We start from the raw sequence: 24,759 nt of genomic DNA, 5'->3' as shown, positions 1-24,759 counted from the left end.
GGGGTTTGGAAGATCCAAGATGGTTGTCTTATTCCAAGTGTATGGGGTGTCTTCTCTGGGATCGTCACGAAAGTAGCTGAATGTCTCAAAAGCCGGAAAGTGAGTGTGGGTCGGACAAGTCGACTGAAAGTAGAGTTAAGAGCTGGTCTAGTGAAAGATGGTAGATGAAGCATATAGATGTGATGTTGAGGATTACCTTCGGGGTGGATAGGAAGTACATATGTATCAGTCATCCGTCCGGTTCTGAATCACCTCCACTTTCTATCCTTCTTATCTCTTTCCCTTCACAACCCTATGCTATCTTCCATCACGACGTAGCAAGAGTATCACAAGTCATCCAACTTCGGTCATTCATAGAAGATATCACACGAGATGGCCTCTTGATGACGTAGATTGAAACCAAGGCTATATCTTACGGGCAAAGTACGAATAACGAAATCGAAATGACTGAAATACTATCTTCACACAACGCTTTCCTCCAAACCATTTTGACCCGTCAACATCATCGTAGATCTCTCATCTCTTCAATCTCTTCCTTTCCCCCTCAACCCACTGTGAGAGGATACCAACTTCCCATACTTCCCGAAAACAGTTCTGATCCTCACGCAATCGACTTGGTCGGACGAGAGACAGGTGATGGTGCTGTTCGCCATGCTTCTAACCAGGCGGCGGGAGGAGGAGGGGTGAGTCTTGGAATGAGTCAAGGAGGAGTATTGTCGAGTATAGAGTCGGGTCAAGGAGGAATAAGGACGAAAGAAAATGTTGTAAACTACATTCCTGGTGAAGAAACTGTAAGGAATGATTTGAGTGAATGGTATGGTGTTTCGGGGGAATGGGGAAGTAACAGAATACTTGGCTGTGAAGAAGAGGAGGTTTGTTCAGAGTGAGTTCTTGTCCTTATTTGACTCTATGCTCTTTATCATGTTCTTCTTTTTGTTGGATGTTCTTATGGTCTCATGTGGCCTCCCTCGACATTGTGTCAGAATTGACTTTGGGACACCTGTTTCACAACATATTTCGAAGTTGGATCGTCCGATTCTACACTGAAGAAGTTATGACCCCCACACCTGTAGAGTACAAGTCTATCTTGAGAACCCCCCTGAATAAAGCACAACGCTGATAAACAGATATCCAGCCTTACGTAGATTAATGGAACTCAAATCATCTCTTCTCTCTCAAACATCTCATCCACCTTTAACCCTCAATATCCCTCCAACACCATCCGGAATCCTTACAGCCCTTCATCCAAACCGATTCGACGTCATCCTTATTCATCCTCTTTCCACATGGGAAGAAACTGCCAATCTACCAATCAGACATATATCCGCTGATCCGGGGTTCGTGTTCCTTTGGGTTGGACAGGGAGATGAAGAGGGGTTGGAAAGAGGTAGAGAATGTTTTGTCAAGTGGGGATTTAGACGTGCGGAGGATATAGTTTGGGTCAAGACGAATAAGAATTTACCTCTTGGTGGTACAACTCTTGACGGTCGTGATTCTCATGATGCTAGTGTATCTCATTACGGTAGCGTTTCTCCCCATCGTCTCACTTCTGAACCGGCGAGTCAGTCAACTTTTGAGACGGAAGGAAGAAAGCTGGAAGGCGACGACAAGAAAGAAGTGGCAGATAAGTCAGGAAGAATGCTAGGGATGGGAAAGACTTCATATGGAAAAGGTCTTTTCGCTTGTCAAAAAGTCCATTGTCTCATGGGTATAAGAGGAACAGTGAGAAGAAGTACCGATACAAGGTTTGTACATTGTAATGTAGATACGGATGTTATGGTTTGGGAAGGGGATGAGGATGGTGGTGAGTTGGATTTGTCTTATCTGTCTTCTCTTTTTGTTTCTACCACATCTTTCTTCTCCTTCATCCAACATATTCTCCTCTTCTTCAGCTGATCAGTCAGACCATATCTCCACCCACCCTCCATACCTTCACACACTTATCGAAAACTTCTGTCTAGGTACGAGACGATTAGACCTTTTTGGGGTGACACCGAGAAGAGGATGGGTGACGGGATTTCTTTCCCCAAAGTCGTCTTCCGAAATGGACTTATCTACTGTATCTGCTCCACAGAATAATGATTTACCGCCGTCCTCAATACTCAGCCCTCATCTGGAACAAGAACGACAAGCTACCTCTATACCCACTTTCAGCCCCGAAGATACTGGTGGTGTACCCATTGGTGATTCCCACTTCAGTAACATGGACCCCACTCTTGAAACTCCATCTGAAACTGTCGGATCTATGAACTCTCCCGGTATCCCCACTGAGCCTGATCATCACCTCTCAGTCCCTTCAACCGTCGAGCCCCAATCAGTATCTTTTCCCTCTTCGGGGAAAGCCAATGTCCCGGCAGCGACCACTTCGACATCTTCCGTTCCTTCCCCTCTGTCCCAATCTCTCACACAAAACCTTTTTAGTTCAACGTCGCTCGAATCTCCTGGAGCTACAGCACAACCTGAATCTCACTCAATCATCACTCAATCCACCTCACATACTACTGTCCCAGAGGATTCACGTCCAGCCAACCTGGTGCCACGTAGTCCAAAACCGTTCGACCCCACTACTTACTCCCACCTTGTGTACCAAGACGAATCCCGATCTCAACTACCTTTCCATCCTGAGATCGAAGCTCTACGACCCAAGTCCCCCCAACGTCGGCCGAGAGGACAGGGAGGAGGTGAGATGAACGTCAGGCCTGGCGGATTTAGGGCTAAGAGAGGAGGGGACGGTGGTAATTTTGGTCCTGGCTTTAGTCCATTTAACAGTAACTACTCCGGACTGTCCCAGCCAGGTGGTTACGCGGGGCCTTCTCCTACTGGCGGATACTCCGGTCCATCTTCTACTGGTGGTAATTTCGGGTCATCAACTACTGGAGGACATATGAACGTCAGACAGGGCGGAGTAAGACCATTTGGGAATTCACAACCTCTTTGGGCAAATGAAGGGTTCGGAATGACAATGGGAGGATCAGGTGGGTTTATCCCTTCAACAAATCAAGGTTTCTCAACTGTGATGAATCAAGGAATGGGTATTGGTATCCCGAATCCTATGGATCAAATGGCTCAGATGCAAATGCAAATGCAGATGCAGATGCAGATGCAGATGGGTATGATGCCGATGGGTATGAATATGATGGGAATGGGGATGAATCCTATGATGCCGTTTGGTGGGTTTTCGATGGGACCTCCGAATGGTGGAGGTATCGGGATGGGGTTTGGACCGCAACATTTGACCCCAGGTGGACAAGGTAGACAAGGTGGACACGGTGGAGGTGGACAAGGTTGGATGGGTGGTCATCCACCTACACCGGATTGGCGACAACAATGAATCTGTAGCATATCTCTCTGCATCTTGTATGAATGTGAACCCTCCCTCTAAGCAACTCCAAGTACACACTCTTCTATGTCGTATATCCCCTCTCCACTGGCCACTGTTCTACCTCTGTCCATCCACCCTGTCCGACACGAAACACTGTACAATCGTACATGTTGTGGGAAGGTAAGTAGACGAGTTCAAAGGGAGATGACGTAATGTCCATCCTCCTCCCCTAAACACGCTTCTTCTCTGCAACCACTCTTCCAACCTTCCTTCCACCCTCTCACAACAAACTCAACCAAGATGAATCTCTTACGCTCCTCAGACCCACCCAAACCCATCCCTATATCAGGAAACGAATACTTGATAAAACTACATCGTTATCTTCATTCAAATTTCACCCGACTTGCACCTTCTCCTTCTCAACCTTCCATATGGCAAAAAACTACACAAAGTGTGATACAACAATCATACACTTTATTAACCCTTGGATTAGATCCTTCTTCCGCTCCGTTAAGTAGAGGGTTAAAAGTACCTTTGACGTTAGGTTTTGGAGGTGGTTCGTCCAGTTTCAGTACAGGTATTTCTGGTTCACCAAATTCTAATTCTAAATCAAGACGTTCTCAAATATTCGATATACCACCTGACTCTCCCAATAATAAGCCTACAAATACAAGAACGGTTCTTAATGATACTGTAAGATATGAAGGAAGTCCGAGTTTGAAATATTCAACTTCAAAAAATGATCTCAAAACAAATCCAAGTTCAAAAGTCACATCTGTTAAACCACTTTTACTACGTTTACCACCAGATAGGTTATTATATCTTTTATTAAGATGGCAATCTCTTTCTCAATCTTTACCTCATGTTGGTCAAACGGATGTACCTCTGCCTCCTAATGTGGGAGTATCAGCTAGAGGTTCTGGTTCTGAATCAGGGAATGGGGATAGGGTAGAAGGTGATGTGAATAGTGTTAGAAGTTGGGTAGGGAGTATGAGAAGTATGAGTCTAGGTAGTGGTGTTGGTAGTTCTGGAGGGGAGAGGGGATGGTGGGGACGTAAAGAGATAAACGAGGGTTAGTCCTTTTCTCTGTTCTCCACTCAAAGTTGTTTATCATCATCACTTCCACATACATATTATCTCACTCCTTTTCGAGATGGTCTAAATACTCGACTTTTGAGTGTAGTTTACTCAATATCACTACCGGTCATGTCGTGATATACTTCCGACATCTCGCGTGTCTGGGGATCATCCAGGTTATGGACTCGATATCAGTACCCTCACATGAGTGTGAATGGTGTTTACTAACATACAGATGATATCTTACTTGACATATACTCCGCTTTCACCGTCTTACCTGGATTACTGATCCATCCCCCATACACCTCCGAACCACCGATAACCGAGTTGATAGAAGCTGGGGGGTATACACAATTGGGAGGAATAGACGTTAGGGTACCTCTGGATGTAATGAGGAATTTACAATTGTACGTATGGTCCTTCTCCTTTTTCTTTCCTTTCCCAATCGGACTAGCCGGAGGAGAAGCTTAACCTTGCGTATACGATTCTACCACTCCACATTTCATCTTCAATCTCTCATGAATCTCCCTTCTTTTGTTTCACCGCCCATTTTTCCAATGTCCACCTACATCTTCTGTTCAGCTGACCAGTGGGCTTTAGAAGTCAACAGCTGATCGTCAGACTTGAATTAGAAGGTTACGACCCTAGAGCTTTGTTGATTCCTCTCAATCCGCACCTGCGTAGTCTGACCGTACGCGATGTGCAAGATGGAGATGAATGGGTGGAAGAGTTGTTACAAATACCTCCTCCCGTCTCCTCTTCAAAAACGACAACCCCATCCTCTTCGACTTCTCAAACAAATCTTCTTTCCATCTCTCAACAGCATGCGCCTTCCAACGAGACTTCCACCCCTTGGTCGCAGAACGACCTTCCCTCCCAACCCTCCTCCCAGGCTCGTTTCCCAAACCTCCGACATTTATCTCTCTCTTCTACATGTCTCCTTTCTTTCCCTTTCGTACCACTCACCAAACTAACTCATCTCGATCTATCTCATAATCTCCTCAACACCCTTCCTCCATCCCTTTCCGCCCTCTCTTCACTCACATCCCTCAACTTATCTAACAACCTCATCACTTCCGTCCGATCAGCTCCATCAACACTAGGGGCCATAACTTCTCTCAACCTTTCTGGTAATAGGATAGATTGTTTAGCAGGATTAGAAAGAATATTAGCACTTGAACGTGTGGACTTTAGGAATAATTCACTTTGTGATTTTCTTGAAATTGGAAGGTTGGCAGTATTACCAATGATCAAAGAGATATGGTGTTCACCTAATCCTTTTTCACATTCATTTACTTCTACTTCCTCAGGTGTATCACTACCATTATTACCTGGTTTATCCAAGGTGGGTGGTGGTGGTAGTGGAATGGATTGGAGGATAGAATTAGGTGTTTGTTTCTTACAAGAAGGTAAAGAAGTAATTTTAGATGATACTCCTTTCAGTTGGTTAGAACAGAGGAACATGTCGAGTTTATTAGCTCTTCGTGGGAAACCTTCAAAAATAATGGAATATAAAACACCTACTTCTACTCCTAGACGAGAAAGGTTGGGAAGGGATGGAAATGGAAATAACATTTATGGGAAAACCTCATCTCCCATTACCTCGCTGAGAGTTGAAGAAATAAGGAAGAATGGTGAAACCAGTACATCGAACTCGGAGGGGGGTGAAGGTGTCAAGGATGACAAACATGACGGACAATCTCATTTGGGATTAATTGGAGTTAGTGGGAAGGCTATTGAGGAGGGAAAGGTAGTGAGGAATGACATAGGGAGATCATCAGTAGGAACTTCAAGTAAGAAGAAAAAACCAATGAGGAGAGTGATCAAGTTGGATGAACAAAGTATTCAACAAAGGTTGGAGAATGGGAGTTGATCTTGAGGGAATTGGTTGACTTCAAGTCGGGCATATTCATGTGGAGTTGTGATTGTTCATCATGGACAGTCAGCATATTCAGGTCAATCAATCCGATCCGGGGCTATTTGGAAATTAATATTAGGGAAGGTGCTAAGTGCTCATTGTGATATCCATCATGGTTCAGGTGTTTAACGCGATATTCATCTTTAGTCGAGGTGTTATTCTCATATCTAGCTTAATCAGGGTGATATCACGACAATATATCTTAGTCAAGGTGATATTTTTGATATCTATCTTAGCCGAAAAACAGGGACAAGAATTAGTGATGTTGTATTTATAATGATCATTAATTGTTGTATGTAATCAACGCTGATGACATTCTATGCATAAGACAGAACCTGCTGTTTTGCATTACTCTTGATACATTATTTGTCGGGTCGTTGGATAGAAGCAAGTTGGAAATCATGATTTGAGTCATAAAAATGGTCGTCAATATTCAGTCCAAACAAAACACTCCTTGGTCGTAGACACCGGATTATTTTCGGTACTGTCACCATTGTTGTCATTTGAGAAATTTTCATCGTGTGGACTCAGACCTTCGAGGTGGGAGGACGGAAGGTATCGACGAGGAAGGCAAGATTGAAGATGGGAACGATGCAAACTTGGAATGGTGAACCAATATGAGTGGAATCGAGCGAGATGAGGGAGTTCCAATCGTGAAATCACAGTGACGAGATGAGATGGATGGAGCGGAAAGGTCGGAAGTTGATAGACCTGCAGATGACTTATTGAAAGAAAAGAATTGACTTTGATCATTTCGTTCGGACGGCATCTTGAACTTTTCTAAACCATCCTTTTTTGGTGGTAGGAGTGACAGGATCGAAAAAGGATATCCCATTTTCTTTACCTCTTTCTTCCGTTCCCTTCCTAACGACATATCTATCATTTCTCATCCCTTGCATCCCAATCCCGATCGAAGTCGCTTTGACTCGTCCAGCATCAGTCCTTCGTGATCCCAATCCTAACTTATCAGATACCTCAAGATCTTTTTGTCTTTTTATGTCAAAACCGAAATCTAACCCTCTCATTTCTCCCTGAGTCTTGATTCCATATTCTGGATTCAAATTCTTTCCCTCCGCCCGTGACCTTTTGCCAGCCTTGGAATCAGTATCCCTTCTCTCTGCCGCTACCCTGATGGGATTTCGGGATTTGGGTGCAACCACATCTTTCCCAGAGAAAAGCCGGATCAGAGGTACGGGAGGTATTGCGTCTTTCGGTTTGGGGGCTTTTCGAGGATGTACGAATGGAGTTCCTGGGATATCTTTTTCAGATACACTCCTATGGGATGATAGTTTGGGAAAAGAGGTGATACCATTTGGTAAGGTTGCTGAATCTGGAATGGCTATGTTGTCTTTACGCCCGATACCGCTCTTGTCTACGTCACGAAGATGATGAGTGTTGATCTGGGCAAGATGATGGTGTTGATCATCGTCGCGGAGATGAACGTCGGGGGTGCGATTATGATGTGTCTTGTCAGAGGAGATAGGTGTTCGGGAGATATGTGGAAGTTTAGGATTACGTTTTGAAGGTTTTAAATTGAGAGGAGGTGGTCGAGGTTTATCTTTTCTCCTTTCACTCCCACTCCCACTCCCACTCCCACTCCCACCTACGCTTTCACCGGCACTGATGACCCCACTGTTCGTATCGCTTTCTGGCGAGTTGGAACGTGGTGAGAGTCTACCAACATTCATCCGACTTGTAGCAGCAGCTCGTGCATGTTGTGTAGAGGCTAAGAGGGTGGAAGGTAGTGGTGCGTTCCACGGATGTGGGGTGTTATCAGGACGTGGAGTTCTTCTCGCCGTGATAGACACCATATTGGAAGACAAATTGGTGGGGATATTTCCCTTGTTGGGGGTTTTAGGGATAGACAAAACAGATGTGAAAGCTTTCATCCCCCATCCTTCTTCGTCACTTGTTTCATATAATACTTCAAGGTTGGCCCCATCTTGAACCTTATGAACACTCTTACCATCCTTATCGACGAGATGGTTTTGAGATTTGTGAACTTTGAATTCTTTCGAGGCGTACTCTGGATACACCAAATCCGTCATCAACCAAGCAAACTCTTGTTCTTCCTCCACATCCAACCACATACTACCATCTTCTCCCACATGTCCCAACCTTCTCCCTGCTCCCATGTCATCTCTCGTCTTATCTCTCCCTGAATGCGCTCTCGCCTGAGCTTTCACGTTGGCATTGAGTTTCACCCCTGATGGAACTTTCTTCTGCCGTCTTGGTGTCTCCCCAAAGAACCTCTCAATCTCTAATAAAGTTGAAGAAGGTAATGGTCGGAAGTGTTCTTTCCTTTTCTTTCCTCGATGTACAGGAGCAGAATAGGCGGCACCTGTACCTAACAATGCTGCTGCTTTCCTAGGTGCACGAGAGGGAGTCATGGGGGTTGGAGTGAAAGGTGATGGAGGTAAAATCTTTTGCAAATGTCTTGGGGAGAGAAGAGGAGAAGAAGGTGGGGATGGTAGTGGTTTAGCAGATTCGTCGTATAACGTGAATTTTCCTAATCCTAAATGAAGTTCTGATTGTCCAGAGGAAGAACGTGATTGTCTAGTCTTTGACTTGGTGAAAGGGATAGGAGGTGACATGACCAGTGGTGAGATGGGTGAATCAGAATTCTCCACGAGGGACATGAAAAGACGGGAAATGGATTGATGGGCTCGAGAATGTGTGGAAGAGAGGGAAGGGGTACGGTGAGATTGAGATTGGGTGCTGATGGTTTTGATTGACTGAGAGCGGGAGTGGAGTTGACGAATGAGTGTCTGGGGTGAGGTCGGTGAGGACAGTGTATAAGCTGGTCGGAAAGATTTGGAGGAACGGGCGGAATGGGGGGAACGAGGGAGAGTGATGGTGGACCGATGTCGACGAGCTGGATGTGGGTCAGCGTGTTGTCTTTCCCGCTAAACGACTGAAAACATACACAATCAGGGAGCGGGTGGGGGAAGGTACAGAAGAAGATACTAGAGGAAAGAAGTCAAGTCAAGACGAGTGGGGAATAGGAAGCAAGACGAGAATGATGAAGAGGAATGATTGTTCTCACCGGGACCACCGACAACCACGCGGACAGGTTGCGCCCTTTTCCTCACCTTCAAAGGTTTCGTCCCACCTCTCATCTCTGACATTTCGGATGAATCTACGAGTTGGATGGAACGAAAGAACTCGTCTTGGTGTTCTGCGTTGTCGAGTGTGGTGGTCATAGCGTTGACGGTGATGATGTCCTCTTTGCGTCGTACAGTGGTGTGTACTTTCGGTGGACCTTGTAGACCTATCAGTGTCTGTGGTAGTGGGAGTGGTTCAGACTAAGTAGCGCAAGAAGACAAGATACAGTAGAGAGAAGAACGGAAAAAAGTTATGAGCAAAAGTGAAGACGGTAATCATGTCAGTATATATCTCCATCCCATCCTTGTCGGGCCGAACCTTTTCGGATGTCTCATTTTGGAGATTTTCTTTTTCTTTCCTTGTTACAACAGTGATCAGACTGAAGCCGTGCCACGACCCGAGGAGCCATTGTACGGGGACAAGGGTGGAAGGGGGCATAATAGGGAAGCCAACAGAGAGGGGGTCATTTCGAGGACAAAAGCGATTTGGCTGGAATTTGAAACTGGGAGTGATAAGACGCCACGTGGCGGGGGTTTACACGTGGCATTATGTCTATCCCACCTCCTTTCACTCAAACTAAACTTACTTGTGAAAGATGCAACTTTACCCTCAGCCATCGCCATGGACGACTATTGAACAGTGCTACCAGCGTGACACCCGTACTGTGATACCCCTGTGCTAGTGGTGGTACATTGTCAAAATCTCTAACTGTGTTGACTATTGTCCTGCAGCACCCTCCCTTTGACCCTCCCTTCCCTTCCCGTCCCCCCTCCCCCTTCCACTCACCCTTCTCGCCTTTCCCTACTCATAATTTCGAATCGTCGTCTGTACACTCATTTATCCACCCGACACCCAGGCTCCCCCCTCTCAGAATCTGGCACATCACAGAGATGTATGGTCCGTCTCACCCACCATCTGAGAAGTATCCATCCGAAGGAAGGCAAACCAAGCTTATTCCCGTCCCTCAATCTTATCCCATCCATCACTCACCTTTGTTCTCGAATGGTACGTGGGAACTTTGCTCCCTTGGGGGTCGGACTGCCCCATCTTTTTAACTCTTACACAACGTCTGATACTGTATTCCTGTCTTGATATGACTGACAGGCTTCTTCAGGCTGAGACAGGTGTCTCAGTAGAAACACTGTGGAGTGGTGGACAAAAGAATGACGATGTCTTGCGGGACGTACTTGGTAAATTGGAGGAGGCGACCAGGTATGTCATCTCGTCATTCGGAAGCGAGAGGGTACTGATGGTTAGACATGCTGAATTGGCAGAGAGGGCTTTTGAGAGTTTGGATTATGTGTTCAGGCAGCTGGGAGAATCTCTTGTCACGCACAAAGACGGTGAGTTTACAACATACCCTCACTGCACGTTGCATCTCTTTTTCCATCTGAAGAATAATACGTGAACCCTCAGTCGTAACAGTGGATGATACTGACTCAAGATGTCTCAAAATGCCGCATTGTTTCACAACCACCTTCCCTGCTTCACGTACAAATCGCCGATTCGTCGAACCAGGAAAAACAAACAGAAGGCAATTCGAATCATATCAAATTTGGTCCCTCTGACGACGGTGTAGTCTTCCAACATCAAAGAGATCATTCCGAGCCGGAATACTCTCACCCCGGTAGACGTAGCTTAGAAGTCGACCAAGATTCGACGACAACTTCTAGCGATACGTTCGGTACACACGCTTTGTGATACCGCTTTACCCCACCATTCCACATGCGATTAGTGATGTCCCTCACGAACACTGCACTACGCCCTAATCATCTCTGCACGGTGGCATCGGATAACAATAAATCATGTGAGACTTGCGCCTTCTTCTCATTCATTCTACCACGAGGCGCAATCACTCCTTCTGACAACAACTCACGGCCTCACGTTTGATTCGACTGACTGACCAAGATGATGACGACTGCGTAACAAAAACCATAAGATTGATCAGTCAACGGAAGAAGAAAGCAAGCGTGGGAGTGAAACCCTCGAACAGATCAACTCGTCTACCTACTGATGTCCTTTGTTTCGAATATCACCAAACCTCCTTTCATTCGTTCCCAACTCCGCTCCTCTTTCAGTCCACCCACTTGTTCTCATTCATCTCTGTTATCATCTTTCCTGTTTGGAATTCCTCGCTACTCGCTATTTAACATTCCCTCCAAGAGATTCATTGATTCGCCCGAACCCACGTACACCGCCCATTGATCGGCAGAGAACCCTTGAGACAACGCAGACTTGGCCCTCGTCTTATTCACTCTTAGCGAAGAATAGGCAGTGCTGATAACTCGTGTTTTTCCCATTGTACATTTGTCCACTTCTACAATCTACTTTATTTCTTGTCAATCCATTCGAAGTTCAACTTACGACTTAACGAGAGAGCCAGGTATTGAGTAGTTGAAGATCGTTCAGTACAAAACTATCATCGGGAAGCGTGAGACGACGATCTATCTTGACACAGCCACCGCCATCGTCGCCATCGCCATCGACACTTCTTACGTCTACTGTTCTTTTTCATCCTCTCGACCGACTTTGTCCTCTCTCAGCTTATCTCCTACCATCCTTTTCCCGTCACCAGCTCCCATACTATCAAAGTCATCATCCAGGTCTTATCAAGAAATCGACACCGAACATCACCACATCTAGATCATCGCTACTTTCCAAGTGATCGCCAGATAAACTAGAAAGCAAATTAATCAATCATGTGGACCCATTTCCTTCTAATGACATTCATAACGATATATCTACTATTTCTCCCCATCAGAGCAGCCACAACGGATCCAGTCAGCGTATTAGCATGTTCAGATTATTCCGAAGTGTTAGGATATTGTCATGGAATGTTTGATCCTCAACGTGAGTCTTTCTTTGATATCTCTCGTGTGAGTGAGTGGGTGGGAAGATTTGTATGATCCTTGTATACTTTTTTTAGAGAAAGAGGGAGAATAATCGTTCAATCATACTAATGTGTGATAGAAAGTAATCCCGTGTAAGTGGAAGTAATGATGTGTGATTGAAAGTAATATCGTGTGATTGAAAAGAAAGAACAGAGTTGACGAAATATAGCAAATCTAGCAAATTACACTTACGCAAACGAGTTTTTATCTTGTATGTGTAGTGGGAATAAATCCACACCTTCAGATGGTAAAGAAGCGTATTTGAAGAATGTTGGGATTTGTGAGAGTAGTTCTACTACACCATCTGTCATAGTTTCTGATTTATCTGTGAGTAATATTTCTTAGTCTTTCCCCATTCTAAGTTCCTCACCCATATCTCCCACGCAATATCTCTATATCTTGTCCCTGGACCTTTCCTTCTCTCTGTTTCCCCTCTACCTTGACACTCATTGTAATCTACCTCACGGGATACACTCATATTTCATTCTTACTTCATTTACTTTCTCTCATTAAAATGAGACCAAACCATCGATATACTATCTACCGAACTACAAATCCCTATCCATTTCAACCATCTCCTTCTGTCAGACAAACTCATTCTCTTTCCGTTTCTCTTTGGAAAAGGAGGAAAGATAATGAGAATCACTGTTGAATGAGGAGAAGGATAATGAGGATCACTGTTGAACAAGGAGAAGGATAATGAGAATCACTGTTGAACGAGGTGAAGAGAAATGAGAATCACTATTGACACAGAGGAAAGAGAATGATAATCACTGGTCTTGACTAACTTTCACAGCTCCTTCTACAAGGTTGCGCAACACAAGAACAAAACGGTTCTGCAGCCGTAGCTACAATTTATCATCCTCAAGGTTATTCCACATCTTTGTCGACAGAATACGGTCTACCAGATCAATTGAATGGTGCTTTACGATATATACCTTCATTCAGAGGGATCAGTTGGTTGAGTTGTTCATCATTTATTTTGACTATATTTCTCGGTGTAGGTGTGGGTGTTTTAATATAGATTTGTGAGAACTGAGAATGAATCAAGATGTGTCAATTCTCTTCCTCCCGTTTCATCATCCATTGTTGAGTGTAAGGTAAACATACAGCCCACGATTGTTTCACATGTTTTCTTCATTCCCGTCTGAGTAATTCATACAAGTCTCTTCCGGGCCAGGTGATCGGGCGACGTATCATCGAACAGTGTCAGGAGTTCCTTCCGACAGATGACTGTTCAAATGTCAGTCACTTGAGATGTAAAGTCGACAAATGGAATGTATTATTGCATGGACGTTTGACACAGTTATTCTACGATACTACTCCCCATCCACCAACTGACAAGAAAAAGATCACCATACCCTACCCCCAACCCCCTGGTCACACCATCCACCTGCACTATCAACTAAACCCCTTTCTCCTCTCTTCTCTGATCAAAGCTAACCTCACCGCTCCAACCGTACAACTCAAAACAGCTCTAACCCTCTCTGGATCCACACCGGCGATTTGAGCGGTATGTACCACAGCGTTTACTTTAGCTTCTGTCCCACGGAGATATTGTGCCATTTTAGTAGCTCGGGTCGATCTGGCTGATACGGCCGCAGGAGTGAGGTTAGGGTTGGAAGGATTAGGAAGGGTGGCAGAATAGTATTGACGGAGAAATTCAGTGGCGGCATTGTGACAAGATCGGATTTGGTGGAGGAGTTCATCTGGTATTGCGGCTGATCGTAAGGTTGGATAGACTTATGCTGGATACTGTAATTGGACGAGAACGATTTAAAGGTCAGGCTGGCAAACGAAAGGACGACCCAGTTAGAAGGTTCGTTGCGAGAGGGGTTGGAGGTCGGCAGGACATTATAGATCAGGCAGGAGAAGGTAGATCATGTATAGATGATCGAATGAGTATTTGGTGAAGAGAAAGAAACAGACAGAGGAGGGGGTGAGGAAAAAGAAAAAAGAAGAAGGCTCACGCAATTCCACCCTTTCCAAATTACTAGCCACATACATGTCCTTGACAACTTGTATAGCAGCACTTTGACCATCTCTCTGAGCTGCATATTTTTCGTAAGCTTCTGCTTGTTGAAGTTCATCTCCCGTGGAAGTTGATGCAAGTCGGTTGGCTTGCCATCCTCCTGCCGGGGGTTGAAGAGAGACGGAAGATAGATCGGGTGTCCAATTGAGGATACGGCGAGTTTCTCTCTCCGCCAAATCGGCGAGTTCCTATGCGTCAGCGGGATTACACAGATGCCAGTGGTGTGACGACTCATGTCACCCGATATCCAATGACAAGACGGGTACAGGGTAGACGGGCTGAAAGGGAATACCAGCGAGAATGGAGGTAATAGTGAGGAGCGGATTAAGTGTGGAAAATTGCTCAGTGAAGTTCAGAAACACACCTCTGGGGTCTTACCAGGCAGAAGAACTTTTTCTTTTCCATCCTTCCGGATTGGTTCATCTCGTACTTGAAGCGTTATAGTGCCTGATGCAGCTGGAGAGTGTAGATCTTCAAGGTCAATCTCGTTGTAAATGTTCACGTCCTAAGTTTCAGCATAGTCATTCCAACTGTGCGTGAATAAGACAGAGACATAGTTTTTGAAGGGAGCTAAAAAACACTCACTTCCGGAAGTGTACTCTCACTTAATCGACTTGGATCCCGCCCTGCTCTCAAGAGTTTTTGCGAATGATCGTTGAATCGTCTCATAAGTGGTAAAGAGCTTCTTTCTCTGCCAGCTTGCATCGTTACGTCGCGGACAGTGATGGCCTAGATGTAAGTACACACATCATTGTATTACTCACGATTCAAGGTCCGACAGACAGCTGGAGGAGAAGTCTGAGAGTGACCAGGTCCGTGTGGAGAGTCAAGGACAGGAGACACCGCTTGGCTAGGCGAGGATATGATCGTTTATATAGATGACCTACTTCGCCATGATCCTCCTCTGTAGCTGACAGATCAAGAAACCGCTCGATCTGATCGGAAGGTGCATGTTTCGGTTGTGCATCTGATCAATCAGCGGATGGCCAACATATCTGTTGAGCGGGTGAAGATGATATCAACGACAAGACAAAGAAAGGATGTGACGCAATGAAGTGAGGGATATTCTTTGTCAACAAATGGAGATCAATGAAACTCACCCCAATCCGGTTCCTCGAGGTACTGATCAAATATAGGGTCTCGGCGTTTCGCCCCTTCTTCCGCTGTGGACTTTCGAACAGAGGCTCGGTGTTGTTCCCATAATTGTGAAGTAAAGTACCGAGACCAGAACTCTGCCTCGGATATCTGAGGGTAAGCGGGAATATAAAATATCTTATCACACACATGTAGGAGAGGGTCGACGGGGATGAGAGATACTCCAGTTAATACGAAACACATGACTGACAAAAACAAGAAAGGAAGGGGTCAAGGGGGTTGGTGATCCAACACTCACACCTGGTACAAACTTCGCATAGGCATCTTGGACGACTGGAAATTCTTCAAAGATTTCCCTCGTGAGCTCTTTAGTGATGTTCAGGACAACCGGTCCACTCTCAACTTTTTTCACTCCCACACCTGTACCTCCCACTGTCACAGCGGATTTCTTCGTTCCAGTGAGGTCAAAACGATCGTCTAGTAGACGAGAAGGTCTACCTGGTCGTTGAGCGTATTCCATTTCTTCTGCGTGAAGTAGGGCCTGTGTCCAATTAGCGTTTTTTCCCAATCGAGTGGTCCACATAATTGTCCCTGATGTGAAGTGACGGTATCACGTTTGACGCTTCAGGACTTGACTCACCTCCCGACCATCCCAGAACTCCTCTTCCTGAATCTGACCACCCAAGACGAGTTCACGATGTAACAATTTCAAATTAGGATTTTTCTCCAACACCCTCCTCCTGATTTTAAATTCCAATCCTTGGGTTCTCACAGGCGCATCGGGGGTCTCATCGGCTTTCCGTTTACCTTTTGCCACAGCCGATGGTGTCCCAGGTGTAGAGCCTGTTAAAGGGGTCGAAGGACCTGCTGGGGTGGGGGCAGAGGCAGCTCGATTAGCTGTGATGTAAGGGATAAGATGATCTTGTACAGACGTACGATCAGAGGAGGAGGTAGGAGAGGTGAATGTGAAAGTGAGACCACCCGAGGGGATATCATCTTTGAAAGTGATCTTGAGGGATATCCTTGGGGAGGTAGGTTTGGATGCGAACATTGCTGCGAGTCAGTGAGATCGTACAACATGTGAATGATCATGTGGTCCGTGATAAAGATACAGACGGTCGGTCATGGGAAGGAGGGGGGGGGGGGGAGGCAGGCAGAAACTCACCAATAGCCCGATTCAAGTTTTGTGACTGACGATCCATCGTGCCCGGTACACTGGGAACCCAGGCGACAGCGGTGGGCGTGACGGACAGAACCCCGGGCACTTTCTTGAGCTCTGCAGAGAATTGAAGAGTGACATCTGTTGATGATGACATGATTCAAGCAAGTCCCAAGAGTGCTTGCTATACTACTACAGTACGAGTAAAATCGTAATAGAGGTACTTACTGGTAGAAAGCCAATTCAATTCAGACGCCGAGTGGAAAGGTCACGTGACAATGGGTGACCGGATTTCTCTAAACTTTCCCACGGGTGCTAAGCCGTTGGGGTTCCTTCCACCCCCCTGCTCGCCTTTTGTCCATCTGACAATATGATCCACTCTTTCCTTCCCCACATCATCATGAAACGCATGCGTCCTAAACATCCTCTTGGTTCTCGCCCAGGGAGGAACAAAACGACAGGGGAGAACAATGGGACATTGATACTGATGGCAGAGTGAAGAAGCTCATTTCTCTGTAAAGGGCTTTATACGTAGTGATGAACAAGGCCAATTGTACTCAACTGTCTCACTTTCTCACTTACTCTACATCTATCGTCTTGATCAACTCCTTCCTCACTCACATTTTATCTCTTTCTTCTGACTCACTCTAATCCATCTTCTTTACAGTCATGATAGTACGGCTAATCCTCGCCCTCTTTGTGGCTCCATCAACAGGTACGTTGACTATGTCACTCAACTTGGGACTCTGCTCATGTTCTCAGTCGCATACCAACGTCAGACATGTTCTTCCTCTGCCTGTCTCGATGGCACCTCAAAGGCTGGTAGTGAGTGTCTTTCTCGTCGTCTACATCGTTCTCCTACCCCCATCTCTCTGACTTCCACCACACCCAGGGTTAAAACTCAAGTCTCGCTGTCTGCCTATCAGACGTGTCACCTTTAACATGCAGTCCTCGCATATAACAAAGCTCAAGGTACCGCATACACCCCTGGAACATATCCATCTTCTTCAGTAATCCTATCAGCTCTAGTCCCATCCGCCCTCAACCAGTCTATCACTGCAAAGAACGATCAAGTCACTATATCATTTCCTTCCTATCCTGTATCTTTCACAGAACATGGCTATACTGGTTCGCCAATGACCTGGTCGTCATCCGGCTGGACCGACCGAGAGTGGAAGAGTGTGCTTTTGCCGAGTCAGTGGTGTGCCATTCTCGGAGATGGTTACGCACTTTGGGGTGCTGTACCGGATTCCAAACAACTACCTTCCGGACTATCTTCGAAAGACATCGTCGGAGCCGGTTCGGGTGAGTTTCTTGAGCTCTCTCGTTTGTAGAAGCTCACGAATAGGAGCATGCATTCCTGCATGTACCGATAAGGGAATATGTATCTCAACAAACTCTTCCACGGCAGCATGCCAGTGTCAATCAGGCTGGGACGGCCAACAGTGTGATGTGTGCGCAAAAGGGTTTTATGGGAGTTCATGCCAAGGTGAGTGTCGTGTGTCTTCGTGATCACACCTTCATTGTGATCTAGTGCTAAAGTGTCTAGCTTGTGATGCCGGGTGCGACGTGTGTGATGACGGTCTCGCGGGTACTGGGCACTGCTTGTCTCTTCCGTCATCTAATGCTAGTGAGTCGACTCTTGTCCGTTCGAACTTATGAAGCTCTGTAGCTGATCGCCAGCATGTGACTGCCTACACGGTACCTGTGCCCCTGATGGGAGCTGTACCTGCTCCGCCGGATGGCAATCCACTAGCGGGTCGCAACAAAAGTGCTCGACATGCTCCAAGGGGTTTTTTCAGGATGCTCATGACAACTGTTTGGGTGAGTGAGACTCCTGAATGATCTTGTCCTATTTCAAAGTAGAATCGATGGATGACTCTGTTGGCTTCTTGGATTCGAACTGATGCTCAGCCTGCCCGCTGGGATGCACTACCTGTTTCCTCTCAGCCGACACAGACGCGACGCCCGTCTGCACGGCGTGTGCCTCCAATCTTTCACTCTCGTCTGCCACTCCGGCCACTTGTGAGGCCACTGGAACGTGTGCCGAGGGACAGTATTGGGACTCTGCTTCTTCCTCATGTCAAGGGTGAGTAGCACCCAAAATCCCTTTTGGTCCCCGTGACATTGAGTCCTTGCTGATCTTCAGTTGCTCGCCGTCGTGTGCGAGCTGCACCGGCCCCAATCCCACCGACTGTCTGGCCTGCGCGTCACCTCGGGTCAATTTGGCTGGCTCTTGCGTGGGGTACGATGTCAGTACCGGTGTGTGTGATTCCAGCCTGTCGGGACTGCAGGGGAGCTTTGTTGTCGATAACGCTAAGAGCAAGTGTGATGGTGAGTGGCTCGCCTCAAAGTAAAACCAGCTTGCTGACGAAGGCAGCGTGCCCTGTCGGTTGTGCAGCCTGTTCAATCCCGTCTTTTGGAGCCTCGTCAAGCTACTCGGACCTGCAATGCTCCTCTTGCCAAGAAGGATTTCTGATGGAAGGTGGGAAATGTGTTCAGGCGTGTTCGGACGGATACTACCTTCCAGCGGGAAGTAGTGGTACCAATGGGACCTGTCAGAGTGAGTGTTTGCCTCATGGCATCTGATGATCCTGAACATGAAAGGCTTCAAGTTTCTGTCATAGGATTTGAATCTGGTACTGAAACTCAGAATGCGACTCATCGTGCTCAACTTGCATCGGCAGTTCGACATATTGCACCTCTTGTCCTTCGCCCTTGCTCGCCTCTGGAGGTAGTTGCACAACGACATGTCCCTCTGGCCTTCTCCCTTCGACTTCCACGAACGCCTCCACCTGCCTTCCATGTTCCCCATCGTGTTCCACTTGTTCCTCTCCTCTATCCGCTTCGTCATGCACCTCCTGCCCCTCGTCCTCCCCAGTGCTCTTCCTCGGTCGATGCGTCACACACTGTCCTCAAGACATGTACTGGGACTCGTCCCACTCTTCGTGTCAAGCATGCGACTATCACTGTGGATCTTGTTCTGCCTCAGGCTCGTCATCCTGTACATCATGCGTGGACGGATTCATGCTGGAACGAGGGACCTGTGTTCGGGCGGGATGCAACTCTGGTGGTTTCGCCAATGGACTAGGTATATGTTTATCGACTCTGCTCACATCGGAGGATGAATCGCTCTGGGGATTATTCGGCCTTCCAGCGGGATTGGCAGTAGTGGGTCTGGTCGTCTGGTGGGTGATAAGGGAAAGAAGAAGGACGAGAGAGGCCACAAAGGAATTTGGCCGGGGTATGGGTGTACATCACGTCAAGGATGCTTTGATGGCGTTGAGGTTGGAAAGGGTGTTTGGATTTAGAAGGTTTCCTTCTCCTGAGGATGTTACACCCGCCTTTGACCATACTACGAGAAACACACCGCAGTGGGATTGGGAAGCAGCTTGGGAGGCTAGGGAAATGGGCCTGAATTCGAATAAATCTAACCGAACCGATTCATCTGTCAGGGGGGAAAGGAGAGATGGAGAGAGGAGTAGAAGATGGAAGGATTTGTTTCATCTTCGGAAACACAACACGCCACAAAGAGCAATGACAAAGATGGATCTAGAAAGAAATTCAGATGATCAAAGAGAAAGTTGGTTCGTCCCTCCACCGCCGTATCATCCCCCTTCGAGTCACCCAAATTATCAAGACAATTCTGCCAATTCATCATCTAACCTTCCCGAGTCGACAGGTGGTAGGGATGGTCATCGGGTTGGTATCAATGGGATGAGAGTAGGAAGCGGGATAAGTAGACCTATATCAACTTCGAAGATTGTTTCGTTGGAATCACCGACCATGGCGACCTGGCCATTCTTACCGTCTTCTACAAATCCTTCGAATTCTTCTTCTCATTCGAATGGACCTGGAGGGGGAGGTAGTGGAGTGGGAGAAGGCGAACATGGATCAGCGAGTGGAGTAAGTGATGAGGTGGAACATGGAGGTGAGGTCGGGGACAAGAGGGAAGAAGGATTAGGTCCAAGAAGTTTGTATCCCCCTCCGAGACCTAGAATCGAGAGAGAGAGACAGGTGATCAGAACATCAGGGAGATTAAGTGATTTGTGGCCTGCTTTAGGGAAGAAAGAGAGGGAAGAACAGGGATGGGTTTAAACGATAATTCCTTTTCTTTCTCCTACTTTATTCGACTTGTCGCGTCATGTATAAATAAAGCTAGGGCTTGAGTTGTGGAATGACCTGGACTTGTATTTGAAATTCCTCATATAGTGTAAGTAGTGTAAGTCTGGGTGATACTCGATTAGAGTGGAAAGATGCAACAGTGCAACAGTGCAACATCTTGATTTGTCCTTTGTCCATCTTCCAGAAAGTAACCAGAGAAAAGAAAGAATTATTTTAATTTAGTCAGAGTTGACGAAGACCGAGTCTAATTAACTGATTCATCGTTAACGTCCTTTTGGTTACTATACCATGATGAATCAAGTATAGAATACCCTAATCAAGATATAAACCATCAAAATACAAACCATCAGAACAATTAATCTGCAATTGGAAAAATGTGACATTCAATCTAATCGACCTAAAACTAATTCCATCCAACTGGCCATACTTTCTCTTGTTTCCGGTGATTTATCAAAGATCTCCAATGCAGAGTCCAGTTCGGACAAACCGAGCGAAAGGGAAGATTCGACTTGAGAGAGTTGATGACGTTTTTGTTGAATGGAACGATATCGTTGTGAACTGTCAGCGTGTAGCTGAGCGTCAGACTTTGTTTTTTTGGGACGAGGAAGCGACATCAAATGATGAGATTCAGGTGGGGCAGGGAATCTGACTGGCAAACAAGTGGAGGTGGAGGGTATATGGAAAAGGAGAGGAAGACTGTGGTGCGACATTTGACAAGGAAGGGGGTGTATAAGAAAATTATACTCACTTCTAACAACTCGGATCGTAATCGTTCATAAGCTTCGTCGTAGATTGGTAAATTTGTTGCTGCTGTCAAAGCGGCTGGTGAGATATCAGGACTGTGATGAGTTACACAGATTAAGACTTTCGTACAAACCCCAAGTCCAAGACTTCGAAAAACGACACATAGCTGATTTAAAAGTCTGATAGAATATTACAGATTGATCTCTCCGAATCAGGAGCATCGGAAAAGAAAGACGGAAGAATGGAATATTGAGTCACTTGGAAGATTATTTGAGTATAGGTCGCAAAGTGTGATTGGAGTTGTGAAATAATTGAATTACTCACCGCCATGCATCTGATCGTGAACCTCCACCGGAAGCTTTGTGCATTTTGGCATCATCGACCACTTCGTCTAGAAGTTGTAGTGCTGGAGCAGCACGATAATCTTCCAATAGAGATTTCGCGGCGTTCTCGAGGTCAGCTTTTCTGTTATATTATCCAGCTTGTTAGGTCTGAAGAATGAAATATTTGTGAGAGAAGCGTGAGTATGATGTCGATGATTGTATGCCAGTTTGGTCTGAGAGGTAAAATATTTCGAAGGAACGTTGACTATGAGGTCGAGGTATGAATGAGAAGTCAACCCACCTCAATCTGTTCCCGCATATTCCTTGAAGAACCCAAATACACATTCTCTAAACTGGACGACATCCTTTTGGCAAGTAAGGGGAAACATTGCTGGAGATCTCTTACACTAATCGTCAGCTTCTGCACCACAGAAAATAGTACCGCACAAAGGACGTCTCCCCCGGAGCGAGATTGAGAGAGGGAAAAATCGTTACGACCGAAAAAAAACCGCATCTACGTGGAGTAGGGGATTAGATAATGCCTTGAATTGGATCTGAAGGGACAGTTAGGAGGTAAGCCACTTACGACCACTTCTGAGTCCCATTCTTAATCGCCAACTCTAACGCATACATCATCATCCCATATCTCTTCCCGTACTTTTCCGTCTCATCCATCGGTTCTTCCGGAATCGGTCTGACAGGTTCCGACAGTACTTGAGCAGGTGTTCTGAGAGATTTCCGTCGTGTGGAACTTTTCAAAGTTCTAGAAGCGGGTGTACGAGGTGGGGATTTGACGGGAGTGGTGGATGGGCCTGCCTCGTTGAGAAGAGGTGGATTCCGGTGAAGACCGCTACTTGACGTCTCGACATCTCCAGAAGCTTGAGCAGCAAGTAGTGGGAGAGAGGGGGTGGTGGTGAGTGCAGGCGTGAGGGTCGGAGGCTGGAGATTATCTTCGATCTCTTCCTGATCCACCTCCATAGCTTGATCTTCCACTTCCATGATACCCCCCACCAGAGGCTCAGGCGTGGTGGAAGTATCATGTGACGTTGTTGGAGGTAGAGGAGACTGCGATTCCCCCACTGGACTTCGAAGTACACGTGGGTTCTTCGGGAGGAAACCACGAGAAGGAGATCCGGTACCGAGGGCAGCAGCGAGTGTCTGATCGCCCATACCTAGACTATCTGAGGGTCGACCAATTTGACTGGCATCGTGAAGGGACTGCGGCGGGAGAGGTGTCGATTCAGATTGAGCTGGCGTAGTGAGAGGAGGTTGTCCTACACGTTGAGGTGGTGTACGTTGTAGACCCATGCTGGATGATACGAGGTAAGATAGATACAGTAGCTTCAAGGGTTAAGAGATAGATGTTTCTCTTGTGTTTGGCTGTGTCTGGCTGGACGCGTTTAAAGGTCTACCACCGTGGGAAATTCCCCATACCTTACCAGTACCAGCCGGTTTCGCAACCTTTGACGCTCTTCCTTTTGCCTTGTCCGTCTATAAGTTAGGACAACTCTCCTCTGCTTTCATCACTTTCAACGTCGTCGAATATACAGGCTTCTATTCCGTCAGCGAATAGACAGGTCATTCTCGCCCCATCCTACTTGACACGCGCAAGCCTTGGCTTTTGTCAGCTCGCTTACTGATCAGTGAGTTCAGTTTGATCACTTTCTACGTCATTCCTCGTTGCGTATGTACTGACTGTCTCAGTTCCACGTCGAGACGTGACCGTCACCCAAGTCTCAGCCCTTGTCGTCCTCTCTAATATCTAGGTCTCTCCTTGAAGACCCTGCATAATGGCAGGATTGTAAGTTTCCCTCGTCCAACCGACACCTCATCATGGCTCATCTCAGACCACCCACCCCACCTAACGCCGACTCTCGTCCTTCTTCCTCCGCCAGCAACAACCAATCCGCTCGTCTCGTCTCTGGTTCTCTCAAGGACCGTATAGCCCGATTCGAAAACCCTTCTGCTCCTCCACTACTCCCCACCCGTCCTTTCGGTTCTGCCGGACCACCGCAATCCACATCCTCCGCCGCTCGTCTCGGTCTGATAGGTAATCGACTGCCTTCGTTGGACCCTAAAACTGCCGCATTGGTCAACACGGGTAGACGTGTCTCTGAGAACAAAGGTTTAATCGGTAATCGTATCCCCTCCGGTGCACCACTTCCTCCCTCTAAAGGCTCCAATGTCACTCAACCCCTTGGCGCCGGGAGGTCAGGTAGAGAAAGTCCGACAGGTAGCGTTGATTCATCCTCCGCTTCCGGTGCTCCCGGATCTTCCGTCAGCCCACATGGATCTCAGAAATCTTCTCCACCTTCATCACCTGGATTGGACCTTGCAATCCCTCCTGGTCTCCTTGCCGCTACTCTACCTGACCAAGGGGGACCGGGCGCCATGACACCCAGTTCAACTCGAGCTGAAGCCGGCGAATCAACAGCCGAGCTGTCAGTGCCTAATACTCCTGTAGCTGGGATTATCAATCTTCCACCCCCTGATGCGGATCTCGTGGCGGGCAACGTGGAAGCGATACCAGTCGCAACACCTCGCATACCCATGGCTACCACTGTCGATCTGGGTACACCGGAACGAATCCCCTACCTTGATCAAGTGCCCGGACTTTCGACACCTTACAGGGGCCTGGAGGGTTTCAAAGTACTTGCAAATAAGGGTTTGTATGGAACACCTGGAGGAGCTGCGGATAGTTCAGTTCTGAGTGATTGGGGCAGTAGTAGAGATGGCGCGCAGGGGATGATGGATGATGTGTCTGGTATTTCAACTCCAATGGGAACTCCACGAGCTGAGAGAAGAGAGTTGGACTTGTTGAGTATGCGAGATCAAGGGAGTACTGCAGGAAGTATCAGGGGAGAAGGAAGTGTAAGAGGAGAGGGGAGTGTAGCTGGGGACTTGGTGGATCCTGATGTCGGGGTGGAGGAATTACCAAAGATGTTGGGGAACCTTGGTTTCCGGCCGG

General features: G+C 46.8%; 7 protein-coding genes across 7 annotated transcripts; 4 read left to right on the top strand and 3 right to left on the bottom strand.

Annotated features, from left to right (window-relative positions):
- Nucleotides 1–443: 443 nt before the first annotated feature.
- TREMEDRAFT_45948 (uncharacterized protein) lies at nucleotides 444–3,349 on the top strand (the record flags this gene model as incomplete). The annotated part of the gene is made up of 6 exons (XM_007008072.1): nucleotides 444–591; nucleotides 709–883; nucleotides 1,128–1,489; nucleotides 1,673–1,801; nucleotides 1,905–2,091; nucleotides 2,545–3,349. 6 exons carry the CDS (start codon nucleotides 444–446, stop codon nucleotides 3,329–3,331), a joined length of 1,788 nt encoding a protein of 595 aa, XP_007008134.1. The 3' UTR covers nucleotides 3,332–3,349.
- A 3,717-nt stretch (nucleotides 3,350–7,066) lies between these two features.
- On the bottom strand, nucleotides 7,067–10,045 carry TREMEDRAFT_65981 (uncharacterized protein; the record flags this gene model as incomplete). Its single annotated transcript, XM_007008083.1, has 3 exons — nucleotides 7,067–9,192; nucleotides 9,364–9,588; nucleotides 10,009–10,045. The coding sequence occupies 3 exons, from the start codon at nucleotides 10,043–10,045 to the stop codon at nucleotides 7,067–7,069; spliced, it is 2,388 nt and encodes a 795-aa protein (XP_007008145.1).
- Nucleotides 10,046–10,515: 470 nt separating this feature from the next.
- Nucleotides 10,516–11,123, top strand: TREMEDRAFT_65980 (uncharacterized protein; the record flags this gene model as incomplete). The annotated part of the gene is made up of 3 exons (XM_007008082.1): nucleotides 10,516–10,634; nucleotides 10,680–10,765; nucleotides 10,867–11,123. The coding sequence occupies 3 exons, from the start codon at nucleotides 10,516–10,518 to the stop codon at nucleotides 11,121–11,123; spliced, it is 462 nt and encodes a 153-aa protein (XP_007008144.1).
- Nucleotides 11,124–12,142: 1,019 nt separating this feature from the next.
- TREMEDRAFT_65979 (uncharacterized protein) lies at nucleotides 12,143–13,337 on the top strand (the record flags this gene model as incomplete). The annotated part of the gene is made up of 3 exons (XM_007008081.1): nucleotides 12,143–12,272; nucleotides 12,483–12,640; nucleotides 13,110–13,337. 3 exons carry the CDS (start codon nucleotides 12,143–12,145, stop codon nucleotides 13,335–13,337), a joined length of 516 nt encoding a protein of 171 aa, XP_007008143.1.
- Nucleotides 13,338–13,714: 377 nt separating this feature from the next.
- TREMEDRAFT_70349 (uncharacterized protein) lies at nucleotides 13,715–16,756 on the bottom strand (the record flags this gene model as incomplete). The annotated part of the gene is made up of 9 exons (XM_007008080.1): nucleotides 13,715–14,034; nucleotides 14,284–14,533; nucleotides 14,710–14,850; nucleotides 14,931–15,074; nucleotides 15,233–15,312; nucleotides 15,446–15,590; nucleotides 15,739–15,981; nucleotides 16,081–16,493; nucleotides 16,606–16,756. The coding sequence occupies 9 exons, from the start codon at nucleotides 16,754–16,756 to the stop codon at nucleotides 13,715–13,717; spliced, it is 1,887 nt and encodes a 628-aa protein (XP_007008142.1).
- A 512-nt stretch (nucleotides 16,757–17,268) lies between these two features.
- TREMEDRAFT_65977 (uncharacterized protein) lies at nucleotides 17,269–20,697 on the top strand (the record flags this gene model as incomplete). Its single annotated transcript, XM_007008079.1, has 10 exons — nucleotides 17,269–17,314; nucleotides 17,362–17,424; nucleotides 17,548–17,904; nucleotides 17,948–18,088; nucleotides 18,149–18,229; nucleotides 18,283–18,423; nucleotides 18,514–18,688; nucleotides 18,749–18,933; nucleotides 19,130–19,162; nucleotides 19,253–20,697. The coding sequence occupies 10 exons, from the start codon at nucleotides 17,269–17,271 to the stop codon at nucleotides 20,695–20,697; spliced, it is 2,667 nt and encodes an 888-aa protein (XP_007008141.1).
- Nucleotides 20,698–21,107: 410 nt separating this feature from the next.
- On the bottom strand, nucleotides 21,108–23,099 carry TREMEDRAFT_65976 (uncharacterized protein; the record flags this gene model as incomplete). The annotated part of the gene is made up of 5 exons (XM_007008078.1): nucleotides 21,108–21,296; nucleotides 21,473–21,563; nucleotides 21,793–21,917; nucleotides 22,093–22,198; nucleotides 22,378–23,099. 5 exons carry the CDS (start codon nucleotides 23,097–23,099, stop codon nucleotides 21,108–21,110), a joined length of 1,233 nt encoding a protein of 410 aa, XP_007008140.1.
- Between the last annotated feature and the right edge of the window lie 1,660 nt (nucleotides 23,100–24,759).

This window comes from Tremella mesenterica, assembly GCF_000271645.1.
Source record: "Tremella mesenterica DSM 1558 unplaced genomic scaffold TREMEscaffold_18, whole genome shotgun sequence".
NCBI classification, from domain to species: domain Eukaryota; kingdom Fungi; phylum Basidiomycota; class Tremellomycetes; order Tremellales; family Tremellaceae; genus Tremella; species Tremella mesenterica.
Note: the sequence above shows the minus strand (reverse complement) of the source record. Positions and strands in the feature narration are given on the sequence as shown.